This window comes from Phyllopteryx taeniolatus, chromosome 15 (assembly GCF_024500385.1).
Source record: "Phyllopteryx taeniolatus isolate TA_2022b chromosome 15, UOR_Ptae_1.2, whole genome shotgun sequence".
NCBI classification, from domain to species: domain Eukaryota; kingdom Metazoa; phylum Chordata; class Actinopteri; order Syngnathiformes; family Syngnathidae; genus Phyllopteryx; species Phyllopteryx taeniolatus.
This window is the reverse complement of record NC_084516.1, coordinates 8,543,879-8,558,399: the sequence shown is the minus strand read 5'-3', so window position 1 is coordinate 8,558,399 and position 14,521 is coordinate 8,543,879. Positions and strand designations below refer to the sequence as shown.

The 14,521-nt window shown below is 40.2% G+C and overlaps 1 protein-coding gene across 2 annotated transcripts in view; it reads right to left on the bottom strand.

Annotated features, from left to right (window-relative positions):
* LOC133465009 (matrix metalloproteinase-17-like) overlaps positions 1 to 14,521 on the bottom strand; it is a 120,806-nt gene that overhangs the window by 84,727 nt on the left and 21,558 nt on the right. The window contains exon 1 of one of the 2 annotated variants that reach the window (XM_061747309.1): positions 13,505 to 14,033. The exons of the other annotated variant lie outside the window; for it this stretch is intronic. Within the exon in view, the coding sequence (XP_061603293.1) occupies positions 13,505 to 13,597 (93 nt within the window). The 5' untranslated portion in view covers positions 13,598 to 14,033. Of the gene's footprint in view, positions 1 to 13,504; positions 14,034 to 14,521 lie in introns of those variants that run through there. 2 annotated transcript variants of the gene reach the window in all.

The following is a 14,521-nucleotide window of genomic DNA, read 5'->3' as shown; positions in this document are numbered from 1 at the left end:
AATATACTGTGCATGCGGCGACGCGGAGTATGGAGTAAATGTCGTTTGCGGAGCATCGGCGAATTATGACATGAAAGCGGATCAACCGATCAGCATAAAATGCTAATTATCGGCCGATACCGATAAGGCCGATAAAATCGGTGTCAAGTCTATTAATAACCTACTTGTTGGGCATAAAGGCCCTGGTCCAATTTCAGTAAATATGGTGTCATTAAGCGACAAACACCAAATGCCTCTCAAATGTCAAATATTTGTCAACAACTTTCTCCTGCTTTCTTCTTTTTTAACTAGAAATACAAACATGTCCACAATTACGTACCTCCCAAATGTAAATTAATTGTCTCCAACTTTCTCCTCGGCTTTCTTCTTTTCAGCTAGAAATATCAGAATCATCTTTATTTGCCAAGTATGTCCAAAAAACACACAAGGTAATTGGAGCCGCTCTAGCACGACAACAGACAGTCAATTGACAGAGAACACTTTTGAGACATAAAGACATTGAGAACAACAGTCACTGAGCAATAAAGGGTTGCTAGTTATCTAGTAATGCCGGTACAATTTTTAAAAATTTGGACAATTGTGCAAAAAGATGCAGAGACGCCGAGACTTCAAGGAGTGTATGCAGTTTAAAGTGACTAGTAGCGCAATAATCTGGGACAATGTTGATTGTGCAAATGTTGCAGATACTCCTCAATCAGTGTGCAAGTGGGGCAGATGCTACTCTGGCATGAGTGGCCAGTATACAAACACATTTTGAGAGCATTGAGTGGTTGCAAATGAATTCCCAAACACATTCTCGAAACCGTTTTATTTTCTATTTTTTGGATAAGGAGAAGAAGAGTTTTTTTGTCTTTTAATTTGAGTTAAGAAGCAAGCCGCAGGCCTTGGGTGCCCATCACTCCTACAACAATGTCAGAGATTAAATCAGCTATGCATGTTTCTCCAGGCAACAATGCTTTTCTTGATCCTAACAAGCAAACAAACACGCTTTGAATGTATTACAATTCAATGTGTCTCCAAAGGCAAACTTCAAGAGGAGTCTTGTTGCTGCTTTGTGGTTTATTCACTTTGCTTGGTGGGCCTTTGGACTGTTTGGCTTGAACGTGAATGAATATGAAGGCTGCAAACCTCAAGCAACCACTGTAATTACAAGATCAGGTTCTTTGCATGGCATTGGTAGTCTTGATGTTGCATATGACTGTATGGAGGTGGGCCTCACTTAAAATAGGGTGGCCACATGGAGTTGATTTGGGGGTTATTACTTAGGGAGGCTGAGCGTGTGCCAGCTTGTTTCCAATCCACAGTTGCCATAAGTCATGAAATGACTAAGATTGAATGGGAGTATTGGGAAATCATATGCAGTGGAGAGAGAGAGATTATTCTTGCACCATAGCTTTCCATTTTTTCCCCATTACAACCCCGTGAACTCACAGGCTGGATTTACACTGCAGGTTCCCAGTTTGAATTTTGTGCTGCTATTCAATTCGATTCACATCTACTTTCAAGTGACCCAAATTATAGTTTTAACATCCACTGAACACCAGAAACCAAACATATGCATAAATCATCAAAACGCAGGTAAAATGCAGTACATGTGATATAAATACAAAAGTACGGTAAGCAATAATAAATGTATCATATTCAGATGTAATGGTCTATGCTTTAGCTGAAATCGTGGATTTCACGCAAGTGCTACTTTTATTTGTTTTCCAGTTCCACATCGGTGTGTTGTTTGGATTGACGTTACACCCGCAATGACGGGGTATATCCAGGACTTCCACTGAGACTTCCTGATTACATTCTGATAACATTCAAATCCATGCGTTATTTTCTCTTCCCACTGTCATGACACACATCTAAATTAGGCTACATAGGGGTAAAAAAAAAAAGCTCAACTTCCGTCAATGGGTACCGTACTGAAAACCATGACAACAAAATGGAGATAGGAACCGAACCGTGGATTTTGTGAACCGTTCCACCCCTACAATGTCCTATTGGCTCAATTCTTCTTCTATTGTGTTGTTGCACAACTGTAGTTTCTGACTGTAAAGCCACATCTGACAATGCACCCCAACAATGCAGATGGTTTATTATTCGCCTAATGCTGAACATTCACTATGTGAGTCCCTTCCAAGCCCAATTTTGAGTACCTGACTCACTTTTGAATCAGGGCTGACGATGAGTAGTGATAGCGTGATAGGTAAATTCTGAATAATTCATTAATTGATTAATCAATTATTATGCCCATCTCAAATATTAATACAAGGGTTTGGTAAACCTTCAGTCATTTACAGATAATCAAGTTATGGTTGTAGGTTGTCACAACTTTATTTATGACTAAAATGATTTGATTTCTTTCTAAGCAGTCACTTGCCACAGTACTACAATGGCTCTTATTGAATCAAATTAAGAAAATCATAAATTCTTATTAAGGCATTCAGTCTAACACATCTCTGGAAGACATCATAGTTGAAGACGTCGGACATGACCAAACTAGGAAGGTGATGATTAAATGCCTGATTTCCAGCTCTCTAAGAAGAAAATAATCTAACTTTACAGAACGAGGAGTATCAAAACATTTATAGGACTGGTGGCACAAACTACAAACCTTGAGTTCTCCCCTTCAATATCAGCCAGATGATAAAGCAACAAATGTATCAAGGGATCCTGTGGCGTTCGCGTCATTCAGAAGAGGCGAGAGATGAGGCAGACCAACTTGTGGCTTCTTCACCATGACAACACACCTGCTCATAATGGCCTGAGCATCTGACAGTTCCTGCCCGGGAAGATCATAGCAGTGCTGGAGCAACCTCCCTACTCACCCGACCTGGCTCTGTGTGATTTTTGCCTCTTTCCCAAAGTTAAGGGTGGTGTCAAGAGGACGGATTATGAAGATGTGGACCACATGATGATGGAGGTGATGGCTGAGCTACTGAGGATCCCAGAAGAATCCTTCCAGGAGTGCAAGAAGGCATTGCACAGAACGCTGAGAAAGTCAGTGGACCCTAGGGGTTTACTTTGAAGGGGAAAACTTGTCGTTGCAAACTTGGATTTGAAATTCATCTTGTGTGACATCAGTTGTAGTACTTTTTCTGTTCCTGACATAAAATCTCCTTGCCCCTAATTTGTGTCCTCTGGTGCATTTCTGTAGAACAGACCAAGGTCAGCACATCAGATGGAACAGTAGAGCTAAAAGTATCCTAATGAATCCTGACTGCGAATGTAATAACGGATTTTCAGGGAAGCAGGAAAGCTTTTCTGGTGCCAGGTATTAGTTCTTTATATGAATCATCAAATGGATAAAGCATAAAGAGTCTGATAAGCCAATACTATCTGTGTTTGCCACTTCTTGGCTGGAACTCTTTCTCCTTCATTTTACATACTGTATGCCATTTTTACTTGACCCTCTTTTATTTTAGCACACCAATCCCTCCTCAGAACTTCTCCTGGACTTTCACTGCAGCCAATTTTCTTGCTGAGCCCCCCGCTATCCTCATGCCCTTGGGTGTAATCAGACAGACCATGATGGGCTGGAATAAGAAAGCCTCCTACGTGTCGAGCCGGAGGTAAAGGGAGTGGAACTGGCAAAACAACAACAACAACAAAATTGTATACAATAAAATTGGTGATATGCACAACATTTCAAACAAACACTGAAGGAGAAGACACCGGCGCTATAGAGGCTGGTCAGAACATGGTTTAGAAATGAAATTATTTCCCCATTGTACCATTCAGAAACAAAAACTACATTATTAAAAAAGAACATCTTTGATTTTATGCACCAGCTTCATACATAAATTTTAAGTATTGCTGGGTGGGTGATGGAGGACTAACAGATAGAGATACTAATTAGATATGAAAACTCTTCCAGTGTAAATAATTTTCCTGATGGCATAAAATAGTAGAAGTGTTAGGGAGCAGGATATTTCATTTCCAACCAATTTTACCCCTCTAACATAATCAATTGCCAAACAACCGATCCATAATGCCAAGTTATAGGCACTATTTTGGGTAAATGAAAATCTGTATTCCAACAAGAACCCCATTCATTTTGAATGAGGTAAACAAAAAGGAAAGAAGCGTAAAGTACAGATGGATAGCCAATCAGGTTATTGTATCTTATAATGGACACATTCTTTAAATTGGTTGAAAACTACTGTACATCAACATTATGCTGAAGATACTGCAACAATAACATAAAACAGATCAAGGTTATTAATAACCCTTCAATCTATATTGGCACATTGGTCACACCCAATATTAAAATCAACGGCAGAAACTCGATAAGAAGCTTATAATAATAACAATACAATTTGTGAAATTATAATAATTATGTTTAGATTTACAACAATTATATTAAAAAAAAAAAAAGGGGCGGCACGGTGGACGACTGGTTAGAGCGTCAGCCTCACAGTTCTGAGGACCCGGGTTCAATCCCCGGCCCCGCCTGTGTGGAGTTTGCATGTTCTCCCCGTGCCTGCGTGGGTTTTCTCCGGGCACTCCGGTTTCCTCCCACATCCCAAAAACATGCATTCATTGGAGACTCTAAATTGCCCGTAGGCATGACTGTGAGTGCGAATGGTTGTTTGTTTCGATGTGCCCTGCGATTGGCTGGCAACCAGTTCAGGGTGTACCCCGCCTCCTGCCCGATGACAGCTGGGATAGGCTCCAGCACGACCGCGACCCTAGTGAGGAGAAGCGGCTCAGAAAATGGATGGATGGATATTTTAAAAGGGTTCCATGCTTCAGCTGTAGTACTATACTTGACAACATTGTTCTTTTTTAAATTAACCAAAGCATTGTTCTTCTGTTGTTGTTCTTTGTTCTTTTGTTGATAAGCTAGTTGAGAGAGTTACTGATCAGGCCAATAAATAATACAAAATAAATAAAAACAAAAAAATCAAGCAAATCAAGTCATTACTTGGTTTAATGGGCTAATGGAGAATGAAAGTATAATTAAGGGACATGACATAAAAATGTTTCCATCCTTCCAAAAAAAAGTAATGCGAACAAAATCTGCATTCCCCCTGTATACTCTATTTAAAATCGCTCAGTCAGGTTTGTTAATTTATTCAGAAGCAGTGACTCTGGATAATTGACAATTGTCATTACATTAAAGGTTATGTTTCATATGCTGTGGTCTCAATTTTAAAAACATAGTGCAGACAGCTTTATCACAGAGCTGACACAACAGGTGACATTTTGATGGTGACACTTCAATAAACATGTTTAATAATATGAAAATTATATTCACACGTAGCTACTCACAACTTGTACTGTACTTAGCGGAACACACTTTTGTCAGAGACATTTTTAATCGCCATGATCATAATGCAAAGTGATCCCATACAGCAGACCTATGATGCAATTGGCATCATCTCGCTCTATCGTCATGCCCGCAAACATCTCTGCACCTTTTTTTTTTTCTCCACAACACTAGCAACGTCACTTCACTTCTGCATTCAGTGATTGGCATTATATTTTAGGGTTTACTTTCTGCTCTAGAGTGCATGAGAAATAGAGAAAAAAAGAGAGACTTTTGCATGCCCACCCCTAGTTACGTTACTTAGCTGTACTAAAACGTTCACAATCATATCATTTATATTTTTAATCGTCCCAAACCAGTCTATGAAACTTAACGTTTGACCACCTAGCTAAACTGTTAATTTAGCGTACCTGTCATTGTGAGTTTTGGAGTGATGGATGAAGTTCAACGTTCTTGTGGTAGTCTCTTTAATGCGCGAGTTGCAAGCCATGCAGTTTGCCATCCTCTATTAGAAGACTTCATCAACAACATAATCCTTGAATCCAAATTGTATTATTTTTGGAGCTCCTTCCATCGTTGTTCATGCAGGTGGTTACGTCACACTGGCAAGCGCGGAACAATGCAGACAGGGTTGCCTTGGTTGGCACGTATGACTCCCTGCAAAACTTCATTTTCTTTCTTTCAAAAAAAGACAAACTGTCTTAATTAAAATGCAGATTTCCAAGCCTAGACGAGATGACTTGTAAAGTCAGGTAGTTCAAGTCAAAGTCAAGTCTTTCTGAGGTATTTGGCAAGCAAGAAACAAGTCATAAAACTGGCAACTCAAGTCAGCTCAAGTCAAGTCATTTGACCTGAGTCCCCCCATCTCTGCCTGATAGTACAAGTCACTCAAGCATGATAAATATTGCTCAAACGATGTTTAAAGCAATGATAAAGATATAATATCTAACAATATGTTTGCGTCGACATTTTCTGCAACTCGTGTGAGGTTTCAGAACATCAGCTCATAGGTTTTCATAGAGATGCCTGAAAACAATATGATATACTGTATGACAAGTCCAACAATATACTGTACATCTATTTCCATTTCAGTCATATTTCACATTTTCCTTACAAGACATCATACGTGGTAATCAACTTAGGCGTTCAGTCGAGAGGGATTCGGCTTTGAGGCTAGTTTAGACAAAAAACAAACAAACAAAACAAAACATGAAAACAAAACTGGCTGTCAGAGAGATGCTAATCAGCTTTGTGAGCATGGTGGACTTGAGCAAGGCACCAAACCTCCTACTGCATCAATGAATACAGACTTTTTGCAAGTTGAAACTTTGACATTTTCTTTTTTTAATTTTTTTTTTTTCTTCTTCTTGTCCTGAGCGACTGTTAAGTCAAGCAGAATGGAGGATCTTTATCCGTTTTACGCCGGAACAGTTTTACTGTGTCACAGTGGAGTTTTTAAGCTTCCGCAGTGGTTTCTTAGCATTATAATTGAAGTTTATTGCGAATCAGAGTCCAACAGAACAACATTTCTAGAGGGGAGAGAGAAACGAAGACAAAGCACAAAGCACTAATTGTAAACAGAATGAGAAAAGTAAGTCATTACACATTATCTACAACAATGAAACATTAAATATGAGTGTTGCCTGGGGCTGTAGTGCTACACCCTGTGAGGGAAGGACAGGACAAGTACAGGAGAAGAACCATGCAGGACAAGGGTCGTGAACCCGGCTGTACAACTGAAGTGTGGTGGAATTGCAATGTATGTAAATTATAGAAGTCTATAGGACGAGAGCATGAGTGAGCGGATACACAAGCAATTCGCATATTCATGAGTTATTTGTCGCAATAAATGACAGAGTCCCAGGGATGTGTGCCTGCGGACACATGCAAGTGAATTTTACATGCACAAAGACTGACAGAAGTGTCCTGTAATTGCTGTGCCTACACCGCGCAGGTTGAGGACCCCACCCAATCAAACGAGGGGCGGGATCGGGCCCAGGGGTCCACACGCGAGCAGCCCGGTGGACGGGACACGTCCCACATCGAGGGACCCAGGGCGGTCTGCCGGCCCCACCGAGGCACCCCGACAACTGGCCACCCCGACAGCCGGCATTGGGTCCCTGCGGCCCCCAATGCCAGCCCCCAGCAAACCCCCCCCACACACACACACAAACACATGCCCCCCCTCCCTTATCATCAGCATGTAGATTGATTTTGTGTTTTGTCACTAGTGAGCAGATACCTTTAATATTAGCATCCTGACGTATAGCGGCAGCAAGAGGTTCGATGAATATTGCAAATAGCATTGATGAGAGTGGACATCCTTGTCTTGTTCCTCTTTGTAATGTAAAACTTTGTGAAGTAATCCTATTTGTGGTGACTGCCGCTTTTGGCGAATTGTATAATGTTGCTATCCAATGTATAAATGAATCTCCAAAGCCAAATTTGCGAAGCACTGCAAACAGGAAAGCCCAGTTAACTTTATCGAAAGCTTTCTCTGTGTCAAGTGACATCATGATTGATTTAACAGACATCTGACATTATTTGTGGAACTTCTACATTTAATGAAGCCTGTCTGCTCATAGTCGATTATCGACGGGAGTACCTTTTCAAGTCTCGCTGCAAGGGCTTTCAAGATAATCTTGATATCTACATTAATCAATGATAAGGGGCGATAATTAGCCGAGAGAGAGGGGTCTTTACCTGATTTTAGTAATAACTTAATTGAAGCTGTGTTCATATGGCTACTAATTTGACCTTTATCATTTATGTCCTTGACTGATCTGAGAAATAGCGGCGCTAGTATTGGCCAGAAATGTTTAATGAATTCGACGGGGATTCCGTCCATGCCAGGCGCTCGTCCCGATTGCATATTTTTTAATGCGTTATGTAATTCTGTGATGGTTTAAGGAACATCAAGGCTGTCTTTAGTTTGTGTATTTAATTGAGGAATGTTTAGATCCTTCGTAAAAGTTTAAAAAAAATTTGGTCTGGGTTGTTCGAAGACTGCTATAATAATTGTAAAAAAATGTCATTTATTTCTTGCGGTGACTGTGTACAGTTGCCGTTTGAATCTTGAATGGCTGTAATTAATTACTTTTCTGAAGTTGATTCGCAAGTAATTTTCCCGATTTATTACTGTACTCAAAGTTAGTGTATCTTAACTGTTGTTGTAGAAAATCTGTTCTTTTTGATAAGATAAAGTCTAATTGAAGTTTTGCCTTTTGAAGTTGGTTTCTAAGTGTATGTGTTGGATTAATTGCATATTCTTCTGTGAGGCGTTTAATTTTTTTCCTCAACTCCATTTTCCAATTTTTGTTCTTGTTTTTTTTTTTTTTTAATACGAAGAGTATATGATTCGACCTCTCAATACAGCTTTCCCGGTTTCCCACAACAGAGATGGGGATATGGTTGGGAATTTCAAAAACTCATCCCATTCCTTCCTCACGAAAGAATCAAAATCCGGGTCCTTCAATAGGGACGTGTTGAAGCGCCATGTTGGTGGGGGTCCCAAAAAATCTATTATTGAGAAAGGTGAACTGATGATAAAAATGTGTATTCTCTTTTTGTACGGTTTTTCAGCCTCCATATGTCAACAAGACCAAAGTCGTTTATATACTGCTCTAGTATATTGGGGCATTGGGGCTGATTGCTATTTTTTAGATTTGAGCAATCTATTAGGGGATTTAACGTAAATCTTTGACATTTTCCAGTTCAAACCAAACATTTGGTACTGCTGCAGCTTGACATTCGTTCTACTATAAAATGTCACCTGTCTTTCATCAAGAAGCTTCCATAGGAAACAGAATTTGCTGGTGGAGTGAACTTAGAGAACTGACTCCTGGCAAACAAGACTAAGGTCATTCTTTTTTTGTCACAGCTTGAAACATGATAGAGAATAATTGAAGAACGTGTCGCACAGTGACATTTTAGATGAAGAGCTTCCACATGACGGACTGCATGCTAACTTCTCAGCAAGGCGCCTAGCTCATCTCACAGTGCAATAGATGATAAGGAGACCTAAACCTTGAGCAGCATTCATAAAGATCACGTTTGCAAATGGAAAAGGCTGCATCAAGCGAAATTTTGAAACCATTGAATAAAACACGGCGGCACGGTGGCCGACTGGTTAGAGCGTCAGCCTCACAGTTCTGAGGTGCGGGGTTCAATCCCCGTCCCCGCCTGTGTGGAGTTTGCATGTTCTCCCCGTGCCTGCGTGGGTTTTCTCTGGGCACTCCGGTTTCCTCCCACATCCCAAAAACATGCATTAATTGGAGACTCTAAATTGCCCGTAGGCATGACTGTGAGTGCGAATGGTTGTTTGTTTCAATGTTCCCTGTGATTGGCTGGCAACCAGTTCAGGGTGTACCCCGCCTCCTGCCCGATGACAGCTGGGATAGGCTCCAGCATGCCCGCGACCCTAGTGAGGAGAAGCGGCTCAGATAATGGATGGATGGATGGATGAATAAAACACAACTACTAATCTTGACAGCACAACTCATCTTGACAGCGTAAATTTGCTCAGTACGACACTGGGATGGAAACAGGAGGTCCAGAGATTCTTGCATTAATTTATTCAATGAATTGATTGTTCATTTTCTCAATTTTTGTTTAAAAAAAAAATTATGGAGTCAAATCAAACGCTAATTGATATGCAAATGTTAAAGCTTCTTGTAAAATTATACAAATGTGTATCATCTACTAAATGCATACATTTCTACAAGCGGCTGCATATAAAGTCATTCCGTCCCCTAATCTAGTTGTGTCACTCTTGCGTGTCGACAGGAAAGCGCTGCTCATTCAGGTGTACAGATCCTTTGGGAAGCTCCTCCGTTACTGTATACTTCAGTTAGAGAGGAGGATAAAAAAGGAAAAAGTCCTCCTGGGGAAAATAACCCGATGAGCACAAAGCAAAAGCGTATTGTGTTTTAGATGTTACGACTCAAGTGCTGAAACTGCACATCGGCACCTTGCAGCGACACAGTATATCAGGACGGATAGGAGCAAAGCAATAATACCGCTGTGGAGTGCGCAGCGTGTACTTGTTATGGACGCTAAGAGCAGAAGATGGGTGTGCAAACATATTGACGGAGTAACCATACAAATGATTGAATAATTATTTTGTGATGAAGTGCTCTTAATTTTCTTAGGTTGATTAGCTGTTATAACGCCCATGTACATCCACTGTGGGAAAGTATGGCAATGTCCACCAGCTCCCTCGTGCAGCACAGTGACAACATGACCAACTCATCAACATCCAGGCTGCCCACACTGATTGTCTCTGTTAAATTATGTTCCCTGTCGCTAATGAACTCGAAATTGCAGTTGCGAGCGAATGCTGAGAGATACGGTTGCCAAGCAAACAACCCGGGGGGGGGGGGGGGGAAATGAACAGCGGACTAAAACGCAGGCTTATACACTGGAAGCTGTGAAGTTGAAGGCAGCTAAGGTTGTACAAATCAGAAATTAACCAAAATCGGACCAGAAATCTGTCCATGATCATGGACTCGAATGAGACAGATAATTTTTTTTTTTTTTTCCATTGACTGAGTTTAAATCCATCCAGCAAGCTGTACAAGTAGGTACCACTGGATTTTTCATGATATAAAGTAGCATGAGTCAAGCCATTACTTTCAGCCTTCGTGCAATTATGAAAAATCTTTTTTCACACATTCCCTATTTTATGGCATGCAACTTTATCAACAAACATTTTTAGCGGTCTCTTATAATTAAAATGTAACTGAGGTGAGCCTCGGACTAGCTCCGAGCATTTCTGTACTTTCTTTTGGACAGAGAGTTTGACAGACAAATACAAAATATCAGAAGCCTGCAGAAGCATTGAAAAAAAAAAAAAAAAATATATATATATATATATATATATATATATATATATATATATATAAAGAAAATCACTACCACACAAGAAGTGGACAACAGGGATAGTGACACATTTATGTTTTTGGAATTGCAGTGTCAACAATTTGACTTTTTGGCTGAATCCTGAGAGTCTAACATCATTTAACATCAGCAGGAGGGTGTAATATGCAAAGAGAACTGTTTGAGAAGTTTACAGGCACGTTTTTATCTTTTATTTCAAATCTGAAAACTCCTCAGTTGACGGGGAAAAAAAAGAACAATACTGTCTACAGCCCAAGCCAACAGGGTGCAAGTCAGTTCCAGAGCTGCAAACCTATAGAAATTCACTTCCAGAACAATTTATCGAAATTTGTGACTTTCCTTATTTTCAAAATTTTACCGCGGGACAGTTGTTGCAGTACATTATGTAATAGGATAAAAAAAAAAAGTTGTATAATGTTAACTTGCACAACATAATCATGACTCTATAATCTTAATTGTTAATAAATGATGGCTTCAATATTTGTTATTTATATATACAAAAATATATTTAAATATTCTTAAATTATTATATATATTTATATATATAATATTATATATTATGTTGCTATATCCACTATTGCCACTGATGGAAATTTCCCCATTGTGGCACTGATCAAGGTTATCTTATAACACTCCATTGTAGTTTGTGAATAGATCATTTGACTGCTGGCCATCCTGACAAAATTTCAAAGAATAACATCCGCAAGAGATAATCTATAAATATGTCCATGCATTAATTTTCTGGAGTCTATGCCAGCTGAGTTCAGGCGAAAGGTAGTCAACACTCGGGAACGGTCATTACTGGGCACATATACTGGAAAGACAGAGAACCATTCCCATTCATACGGTAACAAATTGGGAACAGAAGTCAGGCAACTGAACCGCAACACCATCAGTGACTCTAACAATATATTTATACTCCAATTTCCATGCAGAAGAGGTTGTGTTAAATTACAATGACTAGTAGATATAACCAATACATAGTTACAGACACTTATTAGAATCTTTTATAGTCTTCACCCCATTACTGTTTGACATCAGATTTCAGGTGTTTGGGGAAATTGGTGTATATAGGTTAATGCCAAATTTACATGAAGGAAGTCTGACTTCCCGAATGTTAGTCGGAGTTCGTAAAATTTTGACTTCTGGTTCATAGAAAGCCGAATAAGGGTAAGAAAATGAGAAAGACAAAACAGGTATTTCTCTTTAGCTTTTGGTCATTTTTCTGGGTAAGAATGGCTGTAAGAACCTACAATTAGCTCGCTTGTGTGAAAATGACACTGTCGCTATGTGATTGGCTGGTGATCTGTCCAGGGTTTATAATGAGTCTCTGGTCACCCAGGCACAAATAACCATTCACGCTCATATTTACACCGATGGACAATTTAGTATTTAGTTAAAAAACACTGAAACGTTTTTGAAATAGGGAAGGAACCTGATGTAGCCAGGGAAAACCCATGAAAGTACAGGGAGATCATATGTAGGATACAATTCCACCACCAAAAGATTAGAAGCATAAATTGTGCTACCCGTGTTGTGTTTTTGAAGATGTGCAAGTTCAAATCTTACTTGTCAAAGCCGTTCTTCACTGCATGCACCTGCATGATGCTTAAGTCAGTATTAACGGGTTTAAAAGACAATGAATGCGCTTTATTACAGTGGATAAGTCATCCATTTGACGTTTAGCTTCACGAGTCGTCAAACGGGAAGTTCCCTTTGCAATTTGCATGAGTGAGAAAAGCCTTCATGTAATAATCTCACATGCCTGGTGGTCTAAAGCCTGTGACAGTGAGCTCCTCTTGTTATCAGCGTGCTATGCTGTTGGGAAAGCTGGACAAATCCCTTCGCATCCATTTATAGTATTCATCAAATGAACTGCATGTGCGGCACGGTGGATGGGTTACTGTCTCACAGTTTTAAGGTTCTGCATTTGAATCTCTTCCTCCCACATGCCAAACACGTTAGGTTCGTTGAAGTGTGTTTGTTTATAGTTGTGAATGTGAGAGAGTGAATTGTTGTTTGTCTATATGTGCACTAGGATGTACCAGTGACCATTCCATGGTGGACCCTGCCTCTCACCCAAAGTATACTGAGGAAAAGTGAAAATGGATGGATGGATTGATAGATGATCTGAATCCCCTTCAAAAAGAGAAGAGGTTTCCCAAACACTTTTTTTTTTTTTTTTTTTTTTGTGAGCATGGGATTGCAGTGGGTTTGCTATAACATTCACAGCAAGTACAGGATATGGAGAAACAGTTCCAGGACATTTTTAAGAGGTGTTTGCGAATTTAGCAAGGATGTTAGCAGTTTTGAAGGGGGAAGTCAACCATAGTAACTTACCACCCCCGTGTCCTCCCTCTCGGTCTGCGGGGGAGCCGCTCCGCTCAGAGGCAGCAGCCGAAGAGTGGACACCAGCAGCAGCAGCAGCATCATTCTCCACACATATATATATATATATATATATATATATATTCCTCGGACACTTGGCAAAAGCGAGAGAGAAAAAAAATACGCCCTTAAAACCTGGTTGGTACGGCAGGTCTCGAACGACAACACGGGCAGCAACAACTAACGAGATTTAAAAATAATAATAATAACAAAAAAGTCCCGCAACAAGAGTAAAAATGTCCAAAATTAGTCTAGCTCACTGTGGAGCGCAAACACATAAAAGACATTAAACAGGTGCCAAGCATCACACCTGTTTGTATGGTCCAACTCGGCGCTTAAAAAAAAACAAAAAAAAACGATAACTAATAATACAAAGAGTAAAGGAATATTCCGCTCTGGGTAAATATCCGCCGAGCGACGTGATGAAGAGCTCCCGTCATGACCGGAGTGGCTCCAGGCATCTCTGCTGAGATCCAAGCAAGCAAGCAAGCAGCACTGTACACACACAACTCTGTACGGTTAGCAGCAATGGAGACTACTTCCGGGGGAGACTGCCAAAATAAAACTGCAAAGACTGCCAAAATAAAGCTGCAGCACCGAAAACCTTTTTTTGAGGGCCGAGGTGGAGGGGGCACTACTGCAGTACTACCATGCACAAAATATTTACAGAAACTTTGCTACAACTAAAAGTCATCTTGTTGAATGTGACATTTTACTTTAATTCTATCCGAATCTCAAGGCCATAGCCAATTTCTGCATCTTGTAAAAAGGCGCCAAAGTAGTGTTCAGGAAAAGGAACGCCATCTCTCCAATAACCAGGGGTTGGTTTACACATTTCTGGTGTACACCATGTCTTGAACCCGCAACCCACATACCCCCATGGCAAGCAGCAGTGTTCCCAAAAAAACACACACAAACACAGCTGATTCCCCTCACTGACAATATGAATAAACAGGAACAATATGAATC